The 22,905-nt window shown below is 52.6% G+C and overlaps 1 protein-coding gene across 3 annotated transcripts in view; it reads right to left on the bottom strand.

Annotated features, from left to right (window-relative positions):
• Positions 1-22,905, bottom strand: part of LOXL2 (lysyl oxidase like 2) — a 94,598-nt gene that overhangs the window by 12,127 nt on the left and 59,566 nt on the right. For all 3 annotated transcript variants that reach the window (XM_039243769.1, XM_039243771.1, XM_039243770.1), the window contains 4 exons: positions 20,351-20,534; positions 13,689-13,840; positions 5,690-5,857; positions 3,881-4,043 (listed from right to left, as the gene is read on the bottom strand). In XM_039243769.1, coding sequence (XP_039099700.1) covers positions 3,881-4,043; positions 5,690-5,857; positions 13,689-13,840; positions 20,351-20,534 — 667 coding nt within the window. The remainder of the gene's footprint in view (positions 1-3,880; positions 4,044-5,689; positions 5,858-13,688; positions 13,841-20,350; positions 20,535-22,905) is intronic.

Here is a 22,905-nt window from a genome sequence, read left to right as displayed (position 1 = left end):
CAAAATTTTTTTAATGTTTATTTTTCAGAGAGAGAGAGGCAGAGAGCAAACGCAAGCAGGGCAAGGGCAGAGAGACAGGGAGACACAGAATCTGAGGCAGGCTCTAGGCTCTGAACTGTCAGTGCAGAGCCCGATGCAGGGCTTGAACTCACGAACTGCAAGATCATGACCTGAGCCCAAGTTGGAAGCTTAAGTGACTGAGCCACCCAGGTGCCCCTAGGTACTTCTTTTAAAACAAAACTTGATTTTCTCAGCACACTGCACATAGCAGGTGTTAAAAAAAATTACCAATGGCAATAGTCTGTTTGCTAAATAAACAATTCTATTAGAAGGTTTAGCTTCTATACAAAAGAATTAACTTGTAAGTTTCCCTTTAAAAGTCAGATTCCATTGACTATTTCTAGTACATTTCAGTTCACAAAATTATTGTATATGATGTACAATCAGACCCATCCTTTCATTTCCTTCAAGTTGCTTGTAAATGTCTGAAGCGGTTGTGCACCTGTGAGCTTTGCTTCCCTCAAGTTCGCCAGAGCCCGGAGCATTCCCTTTGGCCTCCCGGCTGCATGTGGAACAGGGCAGCTCAGGACACAATTTCCGGCACGGGGCCGGCAACTTCTAGAGAGCAAATCCACCTGCAGGGCCTGGACGTGGAACTGAAGGGTACGAAGGGGGCGCACTGGTGGGATGTGGTTAAGGAGTGGAAGACGTAAATCAGAGGCCCTCATTTGCTGAAATAGTTCCTCTTGGAGGGCACGTGCCAGGATGCAGCACTGCTGGTACTGGGTGTTCTGGGCGCACTTTTATCGGAGGGTGTTACGAGTCTCTAATTCATTGTCTCTACCCTACCCGGTACTCAACCGACAGCCCCTTTGCTCACCTCTGAGCTGAGCAAATGGGTGTCCATTGCTGTCTCCTCTTTCTGGGAGGAGGCCTGCCCTAGCTCCAGCTCACACATGGTCTGCAGTTAGCTGGCAGCCGGGGAGCCGGGCTCTCAGCACCTGCCACAGAATGGGGCCTTGACCTCCCTAACATCCAAAACATCCACCAGAAGCTCATCTGAAGCATGAATTCATCTGCCCATCCACCAAGTGTTATAGTGCACGTTGCACTGGGCTCTCTGGACAGTGCTCAACAAGGCAGACCTTACACTGTGGCAGGAGAGACAGAAGCACATACTACTTACTTACAGTTGTGTCCAGAGCTAGAAGGAGAAATACGGGGTGTGCTGGGAATTATGAGAGGGGGAGCCAGTCTGGGGGAGGAGGTCAGGAAGAATTTCCTTGGAGGCAGTTATGTTTTTGTGGCTCCCTGGAGGATGAGCAGGGATTATAGGAAGTATCTCTACAATGTCAAGTAGCATGTGCCAGGCCCTGCGGCACGAAGGAGGGCCAAAGCCTGTGTGGTTGGGACACTAAGGAGCGGTGGGGGTGGAGGGTGACCCAAAATGAGGCTGGACAACACCTGCCTTGTGTAAGTCCCTGCGTTCACCTAAGCACTGTAGGAAAGCTTGGACAGGTTTGAACAGGACGGAGGCATGAGTGGGAGACGGAGACGGATTCCCGCTTCTGGGAGGGGGAGCAATTGGAGGGGCACGTGTCGCCGTGGGGATCCCGCTGAGGGGCCTCTGCAGGATGCAAAGAGGTCATCTGGACACCGGCTGAGACAGCCAGACGGAAGGAGGTAGAGGGAGTCAAGAACACAGGGAAAGGTAAAAATGAAATGGATTGTATATGGGGGTGGGTGGGGAGCAAGAAAGAGAGAGATCAAGGAAGACTTGCAGATACAGGTGTAACTGGTTGGATGGTTGCCTGCAGAATATACTCTGTCTCTGAATGCTCTCACATGCATTAAGCCAGATCAGCCAAGAGCGGTGTTCCTGGCCCAAATGGCTACTGCTCCCCTTCTGTAGGCACCCCGAGTGATACCTTTAGCCTAATTTGAGGGGTTCTCAGGGCCCCGTGATACTTTTCATCTGTCACGAGGATCAGTAGGACCGTTTATCTCATAACTTCATGAGAAATTCCCTTCCATCTTGGTAACTAGAACAGTGAGCTGCTTTTACCTCCTGGGTTTGTTTCTATTTCATGGATACTGGTATTAATGACCAGGTTTCCTTTGTTTGTTGGCTGTTAGGAAGCTCATGGTGAATTTTATGACCTCCCAAGAGTAAATGTATAGGACTCCACACTACAAATTTTTATTAACCTCTAGCTTGGTTCCATTTTGAGCCACTACTTTTTGCCAACCCCTACTTGTTGGTTTTGTAAGTGTTTTATTTGTATTTCTTTTCAGAGAGAGGGGTTGGTGGGAAGAGCAGAGAGAGAGGGAGAGGCAGAATCTCAAGCAGGCTCTGTGCTGTCACCATGAAGCCTGACATGGGCCTTGATCTCACTACTCCGAGATCATGAAATCAAAAGTCGGCAGTCAGATAAGCATCTGACTTTGGCTCAGGTCGTGATCTTGCGGTTTTTGAGTTCGAGCTCCGTGTCGGGCTCTGCACTGACAGCACGGGGTCTGCTTAGGATTCTCTCCTTCTCTCTCCCTGCCCTTCCCCTACTTACGCTCTCTCTATCAAAAATAAATAAATAAACATTAAAAAAAAAAAAAAGAGTCACTTAATGGACTGAGCCACCCGGGTACTCCTTTTGTATCTGCTTTTCTCTTATGCTACATTTTACTGAGGTTCATATGAATTTCCTTTTGGAAATGATGGTATATTACAAAATAAAATAAATTAAGAAGCCAAGCAAAGACCTCTGACTGCTTCTTTCTGCCAGAATGTTCTAATGTTCTTCTGGGCGGGGGGCGGGGGGGGGGCGGTGGCGGTGCTGGCAAGGATGATGGTCTCCTCAGATCCTCAGATGGGACATGATAACAATGTGCCGTCTGCCCAGAGAAGCTCACACCAGGGTGGACAGCCCCCCACCTTACAAGGCTTGGGTGACTGAGTCTAACGGGGTCGATGGGCGGATGCAGCTCACTGAGCCCAGGTGTATTCTTCCCCTGGGTCTGCGTGATGGTAAGAGGTACACATCACTGTTTAATGTGCATGTGTATGTATTCATCGTCCCATTTAATTTCCAGTGTCTCAGAAAAGACATCAGCTGTCGATCATAGTGGTTAACTAACTTGCCAAGGTCAGCTAATAAATGGTGAGTGGGGGTCTGGTCTCCAGTTCTCTGGCCAGATCGTAGGCCTCTGCCACCTCCCAGATTCACGAGGGAGAAGGCTAAGCGTGGTTTTATAAGGTCAGGGGTGGGGAGAGCAGAGTCTGGGCATCAGGAGAGCAGTGTGCTCACAAGGCTGCATGGCTCGTCCCCTCTCTCTCTCTCAGCACAGAAGGGAGCCTTCATGAGCTGAGCCATTTTGAGTGAGTTTCTCCTTCTGTGTTTTTAGGATCTCTGGGATTCCCAGGGAATCGCCCGGAAGCTAAGTTTCCTCCAAGGTGTGAAAACAGGAAATGCTCTTTGGAGCAAGGTGAGAGGAAGGAAGCCAACACACGTGGAGCACCTTGTATGTACTTAGTCTGCTTTACTGACCTCAGAGATCCTCCGAGGAAGGTGCGGTCTTCCTCATAAACTGGTCAGAACAAGGAGTTCTCAGTCACTTCGTCTACACTGGCCCTGCCATTTGAACCCAAGGCTCCCAGACTCCCAAGTCTGTCCCTCTTGCTTGTCCTTGCACTGTCAGCAGGCAAATTGTGGGGTTGCCGGTTGGGGGTAGCTCCCCCCACCCAACTCTTTTCTCCTAAAATGAGTCTCTGCTTTCCTCTTTGGCACCGCTCAGAGCGGAGGCCCCAGAACCTCTCAAGGAATAATCAGGGAGGCTCTCTGGAGCCTGGCGGCGAAGGTGGGACAGGACTCCCAGGGACACTCACTTTCTGAGCAGGCGACTCCAGCCCCATATTGCACTGCGCCCTGGGGGCAGGTCACATCCTCGTCGTGACGGCAGTGCGCCAGGGACAGCTCCGTTCCCGAACACTTCACTCCGCTCATGACCACTTTGTTGGCGAAGATGTCCCCGTGCCAATACCAGGTCTCCTGGATGAAGCAAAAGAAATGGGAAGTGGGTCACCTTGAACTGTCACTCTCTCATATTCTGTCAACTTTTGGCCTCACAAAAATCCCCAGGCTAAAGCTAAATGAGTCCCATTTTTTTCAGATGGAGACAGCTGAGGCACAAACAGCCATTTACCTGGGGCACGCGCTTTGCTGGTGGCAGAGTGAGGGAGACACTCGCCCTCTGGTTCTGCCACTGCTCCCTGCGGGGAAGGCAGAGCTAAGACTTTGGTCAAACAGCTGCTGAATGCTGTGCATCAGAAATGGCAGGCACCTGCAACTCATGCTGCTTGCTTTCCCGCCCTGCGCCCAGGGCAGACATGACTAATCAAACACAGCACTCTCTTCTCTAAACCCAGTGTGCTCTCAGGATCCTCAACACAGGGCTCCAGGGAGACACTGACATAAAAAGCAGGACAAGCAGCCTCCTAGAGAATGCCGTTTTTCCACTCCCTTTGGAGCCTGAGAGAGCGCCTTGGCTGGTCAAAGCAGTATAAGCAGAGACACTCTGGGAAGCCAGGACCCCAGAGGGTGTGGGCAGTGCTGTTGGAGGCCTGACCCTTCTGAAGGCTGGAGGAGGAGCCACAGGGCAGCCTCTGCGAGGGACTCCACTCCTGCCCTGGACCCATCCAGCCTGCAGCAGGCAATCAGGCTCAGCAAGGCTGCGGACTTGTCCTGAGTCTCTCCCTAAGAAATCCCGTCCTGGGGAATGACAGCACAGGAGCTGGAGTCAGGCTTAGCCAAGCGAGGTGTGGGCTCTAGCCATTTTCCTCTTCTGTGAGAAGGTATTGGAGCCGGGATACTGAGTACCTGAGACCATTCCATGTCACAGGGAGACACACTGAGGCATGGAAGGCTGGCTGCTTTGTCCTAGACCATTATGCAGCAGGCTGGAAGGCGGGTACAGTTGGAAATAGACCTTGAGCCTCCTATCTCTGGCTCTTCCCCGCCTCCCCCTGCCCCAGCCTCTTCCTGACAATGTTCCCTCACAGTATAGGGAACAGAAGTCAATGGTTTTTGAAGCCAAAGGGCTTCTTGCCTTTCCTCTGCTGCCTTCCAACAGCGGCAGGGAGCTTAGCTGCCTTCATCTGAGTCCCTCTCTTTAAGGAAGGGGCTGGGGGATGGAGGGCACAGATGTGGGACAAGGCTTGGAGATTTACCAGCCAATCCCAGGGAGAATGCAGGAGTACAGACACCAGCTAGGAAATGTGGTCTGGCCAGAGGGGCCTCCAGGGGAGTGAGCTAAGGCTTCTGGGGTGCTGGGCCTTGGGCTGGACGGTTTCTGCTGCCCCAGAGAGCCGAGTTGCTCCCTCTGAACAGGCGCATCAGGAGATCCCGGAATCAGCTCACAGTCCAGGGTGGTTCCCGGCACTCAGAGCTGAGTCCACCCCCTTACTCTGTAGTGGGGAAACAGGCCAGAAGGGAGGATGACCCACCCAAGGACTCAGGGCTGTGAGGGGCAGAGCTAGGGCAGAGATGAGGTTCCGACCCACCTCCCCTTCCCTCCAGGGCCCAGTGCACTTTGCTCTCCACCTTCCGGATAGCTGGAGAAGGTTCATGGAAAATAGGGGCTGACTGTGGGGGCAACGTCAGACTGGATAGAGGGGTCTGAGGCTGGGGCTTCTCACCTGGAAGGCGTTGCTGGCAAAGCCCAGGCCCAGCTGCCGGCAGACCACCATGGCCTCCACAATGCCCCAGTTCTCACCACACACCGTCCCCCATACGAGGGACCCATTCCTCTCCACCAGCACCTCCACTCGGCCCTCGTAAGGGTTCCGGCCCCCGTTCAGGCGCAGCTGTGGGCAGAGAGAAAGGCATGGTCAGCAGGTAGAGACAGGGGGCAGCTATGATGGCAGCCCCACCACACTGCCATCAGTCTCAATTTCCCCAAGCCAGGGGGTCCTGCCTGGGACACAGCTGGATTCAACAGCATCACTGACAGCCTACTGTGTGCCCCTATCGTGCCCAGCATGGTCTGACATATTCGGTGCCCATCCACAGGCATCCTGGAGCCTTAGAACCCTGTGTAGCTGGAGGGAAGGCACTGACCCCCACCTCCCCAAGTGGCACTGGTGTCTACCCCCTGCTGCTCTCCCTGAGACTACCTGCAGGGGCTGCCCTTAGAATCAGACCCTGGGGGGGGGGATGCATCCAGGGGCCTAAGACTCCTTCCTGGGCCCTTTTGTCATCACCATACCCTCTGCTCAGCTGGTTCGAGCCCCCGATCCCATCTGCCCCCGCCCCCACTGTCCTCTCCACCAGAACTCCGTTCTGAGACCCTGTAGCCAGCTGCCTATTTGACGGTTCTGCTTGGCACCTTGGAAAGGCCCGAATCAGAACCTGGCATCTTTTCTGTCCCCAGCTAAGCCTGTGCTCTAACTCTCCCTCACTCCCTATTTCAGCAAAAGGCACTGCCAGCCACTCCAGGGGAATCAAGCTTTCAATAAAGGGCCAGGTGGTAGCTTAGGCTCTGGGGGCCTTATGCTCCATGTCATAACCGCTCAGCTCGGCCGCGTCGCTTAAGAGCAGCCATGGCAGATGTGTAAATGGCCAGGCATGGCCGTGTTCCGGGAAAACTATAATTACAAAACCAGGCAGGGGGATAGGCTTGGCCCGCGAACTCTAGTTTGCTGATCTCGAATCTACTCTGTTTTACAAGCCAGATATCTTGGAGCCGTTCTCTACCCCATCCTCGACCCCATCCTCTCTCTTCCCCCACATCCTGTCAAAATCTTCCTCCATGGATTTAATCTCCAAAGTCTCTTTCCAATCCATCGCTTCCCTCCGGCTCCGTGCAGACCCTCTTGTCCTGGGCGCCATCACCTCCTGCCTGAGCCAGACCTCCGCCCCCCTGCCTCCCCTACTCTGGACTCCATCGCCCTATTGTCTAGTCAGAAGCCAGAGTCGTCTTTGAAAACCGCCCAACTGTGTCACTTCCCTGCTCAGAACACGTCAGCGGCTTCACTTTCCTCCACTGCTCACTCTTGCCTCCTGTTCTCTCACCTCCAGGCACGTGGGCCTTATCTCTGTTTCTGTGGCTACCTAACTTTCCTGAGCAATTAATACAGTAAGTCACACGTCTCACACTGAAGCCCACCGCATACAGATGCCCTTCTGCCTGGCTGATCCTTGTCTGTCTTTCCGATTCCATACCCAACGACACTTCTCTATCACCAGGGTCACCTGAACCCCACAGGGTCAGGGCCCACGTACACATTCCATTGCTCCCCACCTGTTTCCTTCTTAGCTTTATGACAGTTATAAATAAGCTACCTTACAGTTTGTTTAACGCCTGTCTCCTCTGCCAGAATATAAGCTCCCAAGGGCAGAGTTGCACTTGTGTGGTTTGCTGTGTGATCAATAAGTAAGCAAGCACCTCACAAATGTTAGGTTCTCCAACACCACTTTTGGAATGAATGAATAAGTGACCAGTCTTATGGACTGAAGGCATGGACCAACTTACATGAGGTCAGGCAGAGAGATCTGGAGGTTGGGGAATGTTTCTAAAAATGTAACATCTGAACCAAACACCTTACCCTCCTCCTTCCCTTTATATGTCTAGTAATTCATTCCTTTGGGACAAGGCAGGACACCTCCAGGGACCCTCAGCAGACTGGGCTGTTGGCTCACCAGTTCTTAGCAGCCATAACTCCTAGGGCAGGAATCTCAATTCATACTATGGGCTTAGGGGTTGCAAAAGTCAGTGAGGTCAGCTGGCAAACAGACAAGTCAAGGGCAGCCATGATGCTAGGCCTATGTCCCAGGCTTGTTGAGTGGAAGAATTAAATGAGACAATTCAGGGGCACCTGGGTGGCTCAGTCAGTTAAGTGTCTGATCCTGATTTTGGCTCAGGTCATGATCTCACAGCTCATGGGTTTGAGCCCCACGTTGGGCTCTCTACGGATGGCACGGAGCCTGCTTGGGATTCTCTCCCTGCTCACACATGCTTACTCACGCTCTCTCTCAGAATAAATGAATAAAAAAAATAAATGAGTTCATGTAAAGTGCTCAGACAGAGTCTGGCACAAAGTAGGTGCTCAAGAAATATTAGCCATCATTATAGCAATGATCTTTATTAGGGTAGGAGTCCCATCAGACATCAAACCTCGTTTCAGAAGAAATAGAAGGGGTCAGAGCATGCAAGAAGGGGGCTGGCCTTCTGGAGGCCAATGTTTGTATTCCTGAGTGTCTGAGGCTGAGGACCCCAGGTGAAGGTGGGCACCAGGCACTGTCTTAGATATGGGTTGTATATCTTTGGGTCTATGTAAAAACACAAACAAATAAGATGAGCAGAGCCATTTATAAAATCCCAGAATGGCAGGAGGCAGGCCACTCACCTCCAACATCCCAAGGAAGGGCCAGTGCTTTGGGCAGGGTGGGTGTAAAAACCCATCAGGGACACCTCTGCGTAACCCCAGGCCAGCCCTTCTGCCTACCTGAGACCTAACAAAGGCCTTTACTTTCACCATATACTCCCTTTACATGCTTACAGAACTCTGCCCATAATGCCAGCCCCTCCCCAGAGATGAAATCAGTTGTGCGGATTTCACCAGATCCATTCACCCAGCTGATGTTCGTTGAGCATCTGCTCTGAGACAGGCACGGTGCTCGGGCCGGGACGTTTAGAGACAGACTTCGGAGCACGTATGGCGTCTGTGGGCCCGTGCAAGTCCCTTGTGGACATGAGTTCCTTCTGCTCTCACACTATCCTGCTAGGTCATCCCCATTCTACAGACAGGAAAGCAGAGTCTCAGATAAGGGAAGCGCCTCATAACTTCCATACCAGACTACCTCCAAACCATCGATGCTAAGCTTCCTGCTCCAGGCAGGGCTGCTTTGGATTCAGAGCGGGGACCACTGACCCAGACCCGAGGACTGCGTTGGGCCTTCACAGTCCGGCGGGGGAGGGAGCACGCTGGCTGCGAGGTCTGGGCCCTGGGGCCTGGACTTTAGTGTTCTGAGGCATTTCCCGTCCACTGAGGTCAGACTGACCCCTGAAGCTTCGAGACTCACAAAGGAACCTTATTTTGGGTCTCCTGAAACCCGTCTCGGGTTGCCTCTCTGGGCTCCCTGCTTTGACAAGGAGCAGTCTGTCAGCCTCTCACCCACATCCCCTCTCCCTCCTCTGCTGGTCCCAAGTCTCCTGGCCGTGGCCGTTTGGACACTGTGTGTGGACAGACAGACAGACACCGGGGACTGTGACAGAGCAGGCCTTGCATCTAGGCCTCGGGCCGAGCGCTCCCACAACTTGGGCTCTGATCTCAGGAGCCAGAGGTAAGCTTCCCTTCTCTTTGGGACATCCAGATCCCTCCCCTCCCCACCGTGTGGTGCCCAGCTCCCACCACCAAGCCCGGGGTGGGGGTGGGGGGACAGTGGGGAGGGAGGCCCATAGGGGGTGCACGCGTCCCGTGGGCCAGCTTAGCACTGAAGCTCAGATAGCAGCGGGCAGTCAAGCTAAAGAGCAGAATGACTTTCAGGCAGGTTTAGAACTGGTTGTGGATTCCCTGTGGACCGTGCCCTGCCTTACTGGGGACAGATGGAGCCTCCAGCTGCCCCCTTCACAGGCCACTGCCTCCTGAAGACTGACATCATTTTGTCATCTCGAGATCAGTGAAGGGTGAGGATGGAGGAGCTGGATGAACCCCTGTTCACACTTCGTCCTGCTCCCAGAGAGCACTGGGACTCCCAAGTGCAAGGCCTCTGTGTCCATGGCTCTCTTGAGGAGGTTCTAGAAGACTTTCTCCCTTGTCCATCTCTGCCTGTGCAGCCCTCCCAAAGGTGGCTGGCCATGTGGCAGCATCCCTGTCCTGCATTCTCGAGCCAAGGGAATCTCAGGGCCTCTGGCTGAGGCACGTAGCTGCAGGTTGACTCGTGGGGTCACCAGGGGTGAGTGGGGGCCTCTCCTTGAAGCCCTTCTCCATGTTGCTGCTGTGCATAGGCTTGGAGCAGCCTCTGTGACAGGGACCATGTTTCCATGACGCGAGAAGGAATCTGAGTGCTTCAAGATGCACTCGGAGGCCTTTTCTCATTTTCCAGAGAAGACCAGTGGGAGCAAGAGGCGAGCCATGAGGCTCTGACCTGGCCCGGGACATTGCTCTCCATTCCCAGGGCCCCACTCCTAGGCACCAGCATTCTGGAAACAGCCTGGCCCGCTAACTCGAGGTGCTCTGACATCACCAGCGCCGGTGGCACCCCAAGAGGCGTCGGAGAAGCCAGTGGCCTCTGGCCCTCACTCTTCCACCTCGTCAGCCAGTGAGGATACCAGGGAAGGTCAATCCTGCTCTACATGTCTGAAAATAACCCAGGCACTTCCCTGGGCTCCCGAGGGCAGCAGTCTGGGGTTTGAAAGAAGAGAGTGAGCTGCAGGCAGCCACGTGTCCCTGAGTATGAAGAGGGAAAGCAAAACACTTCCAGCCCGCGGAGGAGGGCAAGGCTGCATCATGTTTTGATAAGGTTGTGGTTAACCAGTGCCATACCTGTTTGCAGAGGTGAGGGAGTAGGAGGCGAGGTAACCCGGACCAGATGTTAGCAGGAAAGGAGGTGCGGGCACCTTCCAACTCACATTCTGTACGTGGGCTTGGTCCTGCCACCAGGCATGGCCAGCCCCATGGTGCAGAGATGAACTGGAGGTCAGCAAGGGGGGGTCCCCTGGTGTGCTCACCTGCTGCTCCCCCAGCCTCCTCAGCTTGGCTCCTCCCCCCCCCCCCCCCCGCCCCGCCAGCCCCCAGCAGGGAGGGGAATGAGGCTTTGCTGTGGCTGGATGCCCAAAGCCACTGGGTTCCAAGTCTGTGGCCTTTTATTAGACATTCAATAGACAAGTCAATTTCCTCATGCACAGGGTTGGAAGGGAAGCTAGGGAAATCCTCTTTCTCACCTCCCTATTTTCCAAAGAGTAAACTCAAGCCTCAAAGAAATTAAATAAGGAATCAGCCAGGGAGTGAGTGTTGTGAACTGTGTCCTCCCACCCCGTAAAATCCATGTGCTGAAGCCCTAGCCCCTAATATGGCTGTGTCTGGAGAAAGCGTGTTTCAAGCGCTAATGAAGGTTACATGAGGTCATCAGGGTGGGCCCTCGTCCCATATGACTGGTGTCCTTATAAGAAGAGGAAGAGGCACCAGGGATGCAGACACAGAGGTCACGCGAGGCCACAGTGAGACGGCAGCCATCTGCAAGCCAAGGAGAGAGGCCTCAGAGGCAACCAACTGTGCCAGCACTTTGATCTTAGACTTCTAGCTCCTAGAACTGGGAGAACATAAATTTTTACTGTCTAAACCACCCGGTCTGTGGTATTTTGTTATGGCAGCCGTGGCAAACTAACAGCGATAAAACACGGGAATCCTGATTGCTCCGTTCGGCGCTGTGGCCGGCAGCCCTGGGAGCCCCAGGCCACACCGTGTGGAAGGCTGGCCCGCTGCCATGCTGGGACAACCAGCACAGCCTGTACGACTTTCTTTCACAGGTGACCGCCCCCATTTCCTTTCTGGGGGATGGCAACCAGGTATAAAACTCCCCCACGCCGCATGCTTGAGCTCCAGGAGCCCCTCGTGCAGCCTGGAGGGCAAGGGTAAGGCTGTTTGTGCCTGGAACGTGGTGCGTCCGTTGGCATCAGCGAGCACACAGCCTGGCTCAGCCGTACCTACCATAGAACGCATCTAGAAAACACTTTCTCTGGCCCAGGTCTTTCATTTGTATTGGAAACCCTGCTCCAGCCAACTCTGATCAGCCTAAAGTGAAGGGTGCCACAGCATAGTGGGACACGTGGCGTGTCACCTTTTGTAGCTCTGTTACCTATCTCGGGATGCCACCAGACAATCAGCGATGGTGAGCCTTCTCCGCAGCTGTGGGCTTGTGGCCTGTGCTCCTGTTCGCCCACAGGCAAATGCATAGCTTGGCTCAGCGCTGTCGGGTTCACGTTCTTGGCCCACTGGGCCGCGAATTGCACAACACATGTTGTGGCTGACCAATTTAGTAGTATCCTTGGCAAGCTGGTGCCAAGGTCAAGAATCACCAGCAAAGCAAGAACCTGACTGGGGAATCATCCGGCACCCTGATATATCTGCATTTGCTCATTTTTACTTATTTTTATTTTTTTGTAATGTTTACTTACTTACTTTGAGAGAGAACGCGTGTGCGTGCGCATGAGAGAGAGAGCAGGGGAGGGGCAGAGAGAGAGAGAGAGAGAGAGAGAGAGAGAGAATCCTAAGCAGGCTATGCGATGCCAGCACAGAGCCCAACACAGGGCTTGAACCCATGAACCATAAGATCATGACCTGAGCCAAGATCAAGAATCAGAGGCTTATCCGACTGAGCCACCCAGGCGCCCCCACATTTGTTCATTTTCAAAATAAGTGCTTAAGGAGCACTTGGGTAGCTCTGTTGGTTGAACATCTGAGTCCTGATTTGGGCTCAGGTTATGATCCCAGGGTCATGGGATTGAGTCCCACATCAAGCTCCACCCTGAGCATGGGGTCTGCTTAGGAGTCTCTCTCAAAAGTAAAAAAAAAAAATAAAAAAAGTTTCTCTCTCTCTCTCTCTCTCTCTCTCTCCTTCTTCCCCCTCCCCTGCTCAGGCTTGTGCGCTTGCTCTCTCTCTCTCTCTCTCTCTCTCTCTGAAAAAATAAATAAATAAATAAAAGAAGCACTAAATAAATCCTTCCAACATGCCAGCCCTATAGCAGATCATGCACAGGACCCAGACAAGTTCATGGCATACTGAAGAGCAGTAAGCAGGATGTACTGGGCCCCCCCTTTTTTTTTTTTTTTTTTTTTTTTTTTTTTAATGTTTTATTTATTTCTGAGAGAGAGAGGCAGTGTGAGCAGGGGAGGGTCAGAGAGAGAGGGAGACACAGAATCCAAAGCAGGCTCCAGGCTCTGAACTAGCTGTCAGCACAGAGCCTGATGCAGGGCTCAAACCCATGAACTGTGAGATCATGACCTGAGCTGAAGTCAGACTCTCAACTGACTAAGCCACCCAGGCGCCCCTGTACTGGGCCTTTCTGTAGGACTGGATAGACTGGGAGGAATTCATCTTGCTGGCAACCCCTGTGGGAAAGATCACCCATGCTAGCCACACGATGTAGGTTTTTAGAGACTCCATCTCAGGAAAGGAAGGGTGTGTCTCTGGTGTAATGCTGTTAAGTTTCCCCTTATTTCCCTCTGGTTGCCAAAGTACAGTCTTCTGTCCCAAAATATTGTCTATATTGTGCTTATGTTTGTGTAATTTGTAGACCTGCTGTCGACGTAGTTCCTCTGGGTCTTTGGCTAGGGACCATGCCAAGGGTGTCCCAGGTGCTTCAGACCTTGAGTGCCAAGGGTGTCCCAGGTGTTTACAGAAGGGACTGCCCTGAGATCACACCACACGTCCAGTCCCAGAATAGAGTGAGGCACACAGTGTATGCCCGACATCGGCCACTAAGGACAGGGGTGTTTATATATACGTTTTCTCACTTTGGCCATTTAATGAATGCTAGGTGACAATGTCCTTAATGGTGACAGCAGTGGAGCCTGAGCCCTTTCTGAGTTCATCATCAGAGCACTCTAACATCACCTGTTAGAAGTCTTCAGTGTGAGGCCACCTGGCTTATACCCTCTGGGGCTTGGTCACCAAAACAGAACATAATCCCCTCACCTTTTTCTGGAGGCCCATGGCAGGGATGTTACATCTCACACCAGCATCTTCCTCGTGGCTGCAGCCCTGAGACTCAGCATTGAACTTGCAGTCTATAATGGACTTCTCATTCCCAGTGCACTCGATCTCATTGAGGTGGATGGGTCCTATCCCTGGGGGAGGAAATAAACATGCGCTATTGACACCTTGTGGAGGAAAGTTTCTGGAGTGGGCAAGAACATCTTAGACAGTAAGAACATGTTTCTCCATCCTTAAAACTTCCAACTGCTTCCCAGAATGAGCTCAAAGATCCAGGCCTCCTCTTCCTGGAAAGAACTGCTTCTTTCTACGATTCACTTCTCCCATAAAAGCAAATCAAATGTGCTCATTAACTTCCTATGTGACCTTGGCCAACCCACTCAGCCTCTCTGAATAGGTTTTCTTCCTTAAATAGAGGAACTGGACGAGAAGACATCTAAGTTCCCTCTTCAACTTTAATACTCTATGCATTTATGAATTTCTAGGAACCTTTATAGGGGATGACTATCCCTATAGATTCAGAGTCTCCGCAGGAAAGTGATGGCACCCTCAAAGTGGATGCTTTGAACAGAGCTGGAAAAAAGGATTTTGAAAACAAAGGTATGGACAAAGTGTGGGGAAATCACAAAATCACAACAGACAGTCCAATACTCAGGCTAATGATGGTGGGCCACAGACACGGTCCCTAGGCCAGTGGGAGTGAAAGGAAGATGGCGGTATTGACCCAAGAGAGCAAAGAAGCTGTGTGGAGAGGCCACCTGCTACCCTTGGTTGAGGAGGGACACAGCAGCCCACCGGGAGCCTCAGGGAGACTCTGTCCTCTCTCCTCTCCCCATCCCGTCTCCTGCCAGTGCTCCCTGGGCACTGGCCATGTGGATGTACCCACGGCAGGGAAGGGCACCCAGCAAATGACCTATGGTGACCATGCAGGGAAGCTTCTCTCACAGACACCCAGATAACCAAAGGGAGGCCCCCTCTGCTGGGGAGAAAGGAGAGAGAGAATTTGTAATCTGACCAGTCTAAGCTCAACTCAGCTCACAGGGCTACCTCCCCTCTGTCTAGCCCATCAACTTGGATCAAAGTCCAGTTCTTTTTTTTTTTTTAAGCATATCTATTTATTTTTATTTATTTAAGTTTTTTAATGTTTATTTATTTTTGAGAGAGAGAGAGAGTCAGAGTGTGAGTGGGGAAGAGGCAGAGACAGAGGGAGTCACAGAATCCAAAGCAGGCTCCAGGCTCTGAGCTGTCAGCACAGAGCCCGATGTGGGGCTCGAACTCATGGACTGCGAGATCATGACCTGAGCTGAAGTCAGATACTTAACTGACTGAGCCACCCAGGTGCCCCTAAGCATATTTATTTATTTTGAGAGAGAGAGAGAACTAGAGAGAGAGAGAGAGAGAGGGAGAGAGAGAGAGAGTGAGTACACAGGAGGGGCAGAGAGAGAAGGAGAGAGAATCCCAAGCACAGACAGCCGACAGCACAGAGCCTGACTCGGGGCTTGAACTCATGAACCGTGAGATCATGACCTGAGCCAAGATCGAGTCAGATTCTTAACTGACTGAGCCGAGGTGCTCCTCTAAGTCTAGTTCTTTCTAGGAGCTCTGGGCTGCAAGGACTCCCACACTGGTCCCTGCCGGCCTGTGATCACCTCTCTCTCCTGCCCTCACTCACCATCCTCCTCTAGATGGGGTCCTCCCCCTCCGCACTCACTCACTCAAACTTCCCATCTTCTAACTCTCCCTTGATCCCGCCCTCTGGCCTGTCAGTTTCATCTGCATCAGGGTGAACTTCTTGGAAGAGTCACCTGTTTTGCCTCCTTTACCTTCTCCCGTCTGTTTCTCTGCCAGCCCTCTCCATCTCAGGAAGTGGTATCCATCTGGCCTGGTGTTCTCGCCAGACCCCAGAGGTCATCTCTGGCACACACACCCCCTGTGGCTGCCAAGGAAGCCATCACCACATTCCGTTCACTCCCCTAAACCCGGGTGCTTTTCATGTCTGCCAGCATAACATTCGTCCCACTCTGCCATCATCCATTTGGACAAATACAACAGCCTCCAGGCTCCCTCTTGCTTGCTCAGTGCAAAATATTCACCACAAGACAGCCCAAGAGGGCTATTAATGCATACTGAATCATGTCACACCCCATCATACGTCCCCAGAATGGCTTCTCACTGCATCGAAGGGTAAAATCCACAGTCCCCGAGTGGCTTGTTTGGCCCCGCACAGTTTGGCGGCTCACCTGGTGCTCTGGCTCCGCTGCTCCTCCCACCTCTGCCACACCACCACCTCCTTTGGCTGCTTGATTGAGCAGAGCTCGTCCCCTACCTGGTCCCTCTGCTCGGCCCCTCCCCTCCCTCCTCACCAGCTAACTCTTGCTCATCCTTCAGGGCTCTGCTTTGACAACTTCCTTAGAGAAGCCTCTCTGATCCCTGTCTAAGCTGGACCCCCCTCCCATCGAGCACGCAGGTGGCTCTCTGTTCCCTGTCAGCTTCCCCATCAGGTCAGAGGGCCCCCAAGGGCAGGCGCCATGCCTGTGTCCCATTTCCATTGAGGAGGTTTCTGGAGACACTCCGTGTCTACGCTCACCGAGGCCAAAATGAACTTCCAGGAGCAAGCCATGTTGGTGAGTGAGAGCCCGCTTTCCCTTTCCTTGGAAATTCATAAACAATAAAGCTTCTGATTCCTTGGACTTTTATACAATTGATAAAAACACATTGGTGACTATGGCTGAGGCATCCAAGGACTCGGAGTGGAGAGGTTGGGATGAACTACAGATGCCAAACTGGGCCCCTGAAGCAGGGAGGGGCCATGGTGCAGGGAGTGAGACTGACACGGAAAGACGCAGCAACCTCGGACCTGAGTATCAGTTAGATGCGGGGCCTTCAGGAGGATGACGGCGACGATGGCGGTGGTGAGGATAAGGATGGTGACACCTAACATTCACTGAGCGCTTACTAGGTGCTGGGTTCTGTCCTACACGTGTTGCATATAGTAACTCAATCCTCACAACAACTCAGTAAAATGAGGAAACTGGGGACCTGAGGGAGGAGCCAGTATTCAAACCAGCAGCCTGTTCTCACAGCTCGACCTCAGTCAGTCTCTGAAGCAGAGAGAACCCCACGTGTTGGACGGGAGCAGAGGGCTGCTCGGGGAAAGAGCTGAGCGGTTAGAAGCATCCATGTCCCTCATGTGGGAGTGCTCCCTCTGCCTCCTCCAACCCCTGCTCGTCTTGCTGACCTAGGTAGAGGCCTGCCTCCAAGGAACACCTCACATCCTTCCTCCTCCTGGGCTCAGCTGGACACGACCTCACCCTCACCATTTTCTTTCACACCTCTCGCTGGTGAGGAGACGAGGTGATGGGCCAGAGGTCGGCCTGCGTCTCCTCCAGAAATAATGAGAGCTTTCTGAGTCCTGCGACCCTCATCTGTCAAAGGCAATAATAATCTCTCTCTGGTGGGGTGGGGATTATGAGGAATGAATGAGACAAAGTATGGCAAGTTACCGGGGGCTCAGGAAATGGTAAATGTTCTCAGTGTTACTTCTCACAGCTCATCACCTCTCTGTTAGTGCAGGTTTACCTTTGAGTGAGGTTATTTCTTATTTCCTCCGCTTGACAGGAGCTCCTCGGGGAGCAGAAGCCATTACCACAAATGTTTGTGGAATTAACGAATTGTCCATTCCAGGGCCCAGCCCGAACAATGCACACTTATGAATCACTGACCTACAGGACGGGCCAGGAGAGGAAAGGTTTATGCAAGAGTCTACTATGTGTTAGTCTCCCACTAATAACTGTTTGTCTCCTTAGATACACCCTCGCCGGGGTTTACAGCTAAGCATGCCCAGTGGTGCCTGTGGGCTCTTGGCTACTTTTGTGGACTTCGGCTTGACCTGCATCCTGATTCCCAGCAGTCCTGGTTCTGGACTGGCCCTTGAATGGCTCTTCCTCACGATGGCTTCCCCACATCCACCTTAGCCCTGTTCTTCCCTGATGTACAAACCCTGGCCCAGGTGACCACAGGCCGGGGGCAGAGGTAGGCTACTCAGGAGAAGCCCAACTTCTTGGAGGGATGCCATGGACTACAGACCCACAGTCAACTCTGCCGGCTACAATCCCACTTTCAAGAGCGCAGTAGAATACAACAGGACGTAGCATAGTGTGTTGCATGTTATAGAGGTTAAGCATCGTTTCTGGAAACTTTTGTTTCACCTTTATGTGCATGGCCTGTTCTGGCACATGGATTTCGGCTCGGGGATTTCAGGCAAAAGGGTTTTAAAGCCACTGGTCTTGAACTGCCCTGACCAATACAGCCACTGGCCGCACTGAGCACTCGGAATGTGGCCAGTCCAGACTGGGGTGTGCTCCAAGGATAAAACACACCCTAGAGTTCAAAGACTTGATAGACAAAATGTACACTATCTCATTAACAGTATTCATTCTGATTACATGTCAAAATCATAATACTGGGGATATATTAGATTAAGGAAACTATATTATTAATTTCACCTGTTTCTTTTTATTCGTTTTTGCAAGGCTATTAGAAAATTCAAAATTACTTATGTGGATCACATTGTATTTCTATTGGACAACTAAGGTCTAGAGTGTTGAAAGTTCTTTACCAGGTGTTTATTCAGCTGATCCTACTTATGCAACTGGAACTCACTCGCTCATTCATTCATTCATTCATTCATTCATTTATCTTCATAAAATGAATATCCCACGGCACTATAAACTGTCAAGATTCAGTACGAAGAACACAGGCCCTCCCCTCCTGCAGCACTTGGCCATGAGGGGAGGGGGATGTGGAAACAGACAGCTGGGGTCCAAATGTATGCAGACAGCTGGGGTCACAGAACACAAAGCACAGGGCCTGAATCTGACCTAACGTCCATCCTGGTGAGAAGAGCAGGTCTCAGAGAATCACCACAGGCAGGAGCCAGATAGACCCTCAAATGTGAATCCGGTGAAGAATCTGAGGCCCTGGAGTTTGCTCAAGGTCATGGAGAAAGTTGGCAGCAGGGCCAGGATGAGGACTGAGATCGCCTGCTCCCAGTCCTGGCCTTTCACACCCTCACTCTGGGTGTGGTCACTTGGCCCACCAGCCACAGCAGAATGGAACTGAGCCTGTCTGCTCTGTGACTTGACACTGAATGTGGACTTTTCCCTTCTGCCTAGCAGAGTTCACCTGCCCAGAGTGGCAGAAGATAATGAATCATCCTGTGGTTTTTTCCAGGACAGCACTGAAAATGCCAACTGTCTCTTTCTCCAGAGTTCTGCAGGTCCTTGGAAGCCATTGGTTGCTCTAGGCAGTAAAATAACTAGGTCAAACAGCACACGCCCATGATAGATGGAATGCTTATGTCATCCAGAGCTTATTTATTCCTCAGAGCGAGTGGTCTTTGTATAGGAGGCCTTGGGGAAACACACACCAACAAACACATCGGCCATCACTAAAACGGACTGTGGGACTATCTGAGATCCAAGGGAACTCCTAGGAGGACTGTCATGTGGTATAACTGAGGCTTCCAGATGGCACGATGCAAAGTTAGAGTCCAGCCTAGATCCCTAACCTTCAGTGCATGCCCAGGAAGCTTGAGGGGATTACAGAATGGGGGTAGAGAGGTGCTCTGAAGGCGATCAGGACCGGGCCAAGGTGGGCATCCAGGGAGAAGCCCAAATCTGAAAGCTAAAGACTTGGGTTTTAGATTTTCTCTGCCACTCACTATGGGGGTGACCGCAAGCTTGCCCTCCCGTGCCTTGAGGCCTCATCTGCTGGACCAGATGTACCAAGGTCCTCTCCAGCAGCGCCAGGACTCTCTCTCTCCAGTCCACTGGGCTATTACTTCATCCAGGCTGTGACCAATGACCTCACCACATTCCTTTCTGTGGGGCGACGGCCTTACGTCCGGCATTATAGAAACATCCTCTCCCCACAGGACGGGCCACCCCTCCTTCCTTGTCAGAAAGGGGAGCTATCTGTCATGTTCTCATGTCATGTTTGCATCAGTGCTCTCTCAACAGAATGACCAGCTTGAAAGCTTCTTATATTTTTGTTCTTTGCTTAAATGGAAGATCTGTTCAGGACACTTAATGAAAACCAGGCCCCTTTCTCATTAGCGTCGCGTGTCATCCAGAGAGGGCCATCCTGTTCCTGGTCTCTGGTGGTGGGGAGAGAATGTTTGTGGTGCTGCACCATGGTGGGAAAGGAAAAAGACATTTGGGACTCTTTTGTGTCCGGGTTGGTCCATAGCCTGAGGAATTCTGTGTTCCTGTCCTGGAGGAAGGGCCTGAGAATTCCAGCGTTCTCAGTGGGACGGTGGGGAGCACCGGGTTAGGGCCTGGGAGACCTCCATTGTTAGAGTATTCATTGGTTGCTAATATGTTGTCTCATCTTGGTTATTCACTCCCTTCTCTGGGTCTCAGCTTCCAAACTCCTAAAATGCGGACTTGGTGTTCCCTAAGGCCCTTCCAGCTCTGACTGCTGGGGGAGAGGACTGGGATTTTCTAACAGAGTGGCAGCCGCAGGCGGGAGGCACAGCAAGAAGACCCTGAAAGGCCCAAGGCCAGTGCACCTGGGCTGGGCTCCCCATGCCATGCTCTTTGTGAAGAGAGGCCACAGAGCACCCCCCTGCCCCAATCCCTTACCTTGCCCCAGCTGAGAGCCAGTGATGGCCTCTTTGGCACTCCCAAAGCCCAGCTCTCTGCAGACCACGCTGGCTGACACCAGGTCCCACTTGTCGTCACAGACGGTACCCCATTCTCCATTCTTGAGCACCTCCACTCGGCCCTCTCCGATGTTGGCACCGCCTCTCAGCCGCACCAGGGGTTGCTGAAGAGACACACGGTCCTGCTGAGTGCAAAAGCTGATGCACATTTGGCAGTCACTGCCCACTTCCCTCCCTTCCCAGCCACCCCACTTCCAACAAAGGTCCCCCATCTGGGAGCTGAAACTGGGCTAGATTTGTGTGTGTGCTTGGGTCTAGGCGGGGGCAGGGGGCGTGCACATGCCCCCTCTGCACGTTGGCTCTGCTGCAAGCTTGCTTTGCAGCCCTCCCCTGGAGCTTTTGTCCTGGACTACTGAGGGGCCTATTGGGACACTCAGCAGTCACCCCAACCCATGTTTGGCTCAAGGGCCTTACCACCAGTACCTCCCTGTACCCCCTCACTCCAGAACCTCAAGCTTCAGAGCTGCGGAGAGGAGCTCCTGCCCCCAGACTTGGCAGATTCTAGATGGATCGCAATTCCACCTTGCTTCTAATAGAGCACTATGGTCTAGCCCTGTGGGGGACCTCAGGGTACTGAACAGGTTACACTCCAATGATCCTGCTCCACGGGTAGATGAGAAGCAGGTAGGAGGAGACAGGGAGCTACAGCATAGGCCTAACCAATGACTTAGAGGATGGACATTGCAGGGGAGTGAGGAGCCTTGTGTTGGTAAGGCTGCCGTGTGTCCAGGGGCTAAGCTGGTGCCCATATGGCCACTGCTCCTACTTCTGCTCTCCCTCGATTCTACTCCAAGTCCAAATCAGCCCATCTCTTCAGAAGATGCAGCCCCTCCAGGTACATAGAGACAGTGGGTGGTTGTAGTTTAAATGCCCCTAAGTGTTCGCGGACAGCTTGGAAGCCCAATCCCTTACAGGGCTTATTTAATTGCACAAGAATAAGACCCACTCTTTGCCAGCGTTTTTATCTCACTGGATCACGGTTTACAGGATGGGAGCTGGGGCCCTTGACTACCATCGGCCCACACACGCTGGTTCGCATCAACTTCTGTGCACGTGTGTGTACGTGTGTGCGTGTGCCTGCATGCCTGTGTGTGCATGCCTGAGCATCCGTGTGCTGGCGTGGGGGCTCAGAAGGCTTTGAGGCCCTGAGTTATGGCTGATGCTCATTTGATTCAACACAGAGGGTGTGGGGTGCCTGTGCGGCCGTTCTATGTATGGGGGTCAGACCAGAGTCATTGCTCTGCTCCAGCCTATGTGGTCCTCAGACCACAACTTTTACCCAAGGTGGCCTGGCTGGAGGTGGTGCTTGTCAGCATTCACGTACACCAGCCACCTTGGGGGCCAAGGCATCAGACGGGATGCCTCCATCCTCCAACTGAGGTTGCCACTTGGCCACATTGCTCTCCTCCACTGACCACAGCTCGTGGCTGCCACGGCAGGCAGGACAGCATGCAGTGACAGCGCTCAGATTTACAGGATATAAGGACGGCTCTGACCCTGCCACTAGGGGAGAAGAAAAGAGGGACAGGGGTGCGTACAAAACACCCATCGGCTTCAGGGACCTTTATTCCAGCTTTAGAAAACACACTCCAAACAACTGGTGGCTGAAGCCCAGTCACGGTTGAGCCGTGGCCTCTCCCCTCCCCACCCCCATGCCCAAGCTGTCCAACACAGGAAGCTGTGATTTCCACATTCTGGAAACAGCTCAGAGGGGCTTGTGGGTGGGAATGGCACATGGGAAGAGGAGAGGGAGGGGTAGGAAACATGGCTGATCATTTATTAGGGAGCACACCATCCAAGACCCAAGCTTAATGGAGGCGGAGTGCCACATAATCCCGTGCCAGGCTGGCAGTGGCCACGCAGAGTCAGAGGGCCCCGGAGGAAGGCAAGCAACCAAAGGAAAATGTGATGTAAGGCTCATTTGTTTTTTTTTTTTTTTAATTCATTTGGTATGAGTTTGATTCCTTTGCTTTAAACCACACAGTGAGAGAAATTCCAAACAGTAGGGTCTGGAATTCTGGATGACACACAAGGAGAGCTCAGCAGGCCAGGCTGAGGCTGAAGGAAGGATGTGGCCATCAAATCATGTGGCAGGGTCGGTGGGGGGGGCAAGTGGGGGTGTGTGGGGACTGCAGGAGGGCTGGCACCATCCACGTGAGCCTGTGTCTCCTGGCTGCACACATGTGCCCTGCAGCAGATCTGTGCACTTTGGTCCTCCGTGTGGGGACCGATGTGGCACGGACAGCCGCCTGCTGGAAGAGGTCCTCCAAAGAGTTCCCATGCCCTTGGCTAGGCTCACACCATTCATTTTGGTCCTTTCATTGAAGGCTTTTTCTTTTGTCCAGACACACCACCCCCAGCCTGGGAGGGGGCACCCAACATGGCTTACCTCACTCCTGCCCGGGATTCCCTTTACCCTTGGATGAATGCTATCACCCCCTTTCCAAGACAGGTCTTTAGATGTTGATGGATAGG

This window comes from Hyaena hyaena, unplaced genomic scaffold (genome assembly GCF_003009895.1).
Source record: "Hyaena hyaena isolate Hyena2069 unplaced genomic scaffold, ASM300989v1 scaffold_230, whole genome shotgun sequence".
Classification (NCBI taxonomy): domain Eukaryota; kingdom Metazoa; phylum Chordata; class Mammalia; order Carnivora; family Hyaenidae; genus Hyaena; species Hyaena hyaena.
The sequence above is the reverse complement of the archived record's forward strand: the minus strand, read 5'-3'. Positions and strand labels throughout refer to the sequence as shown.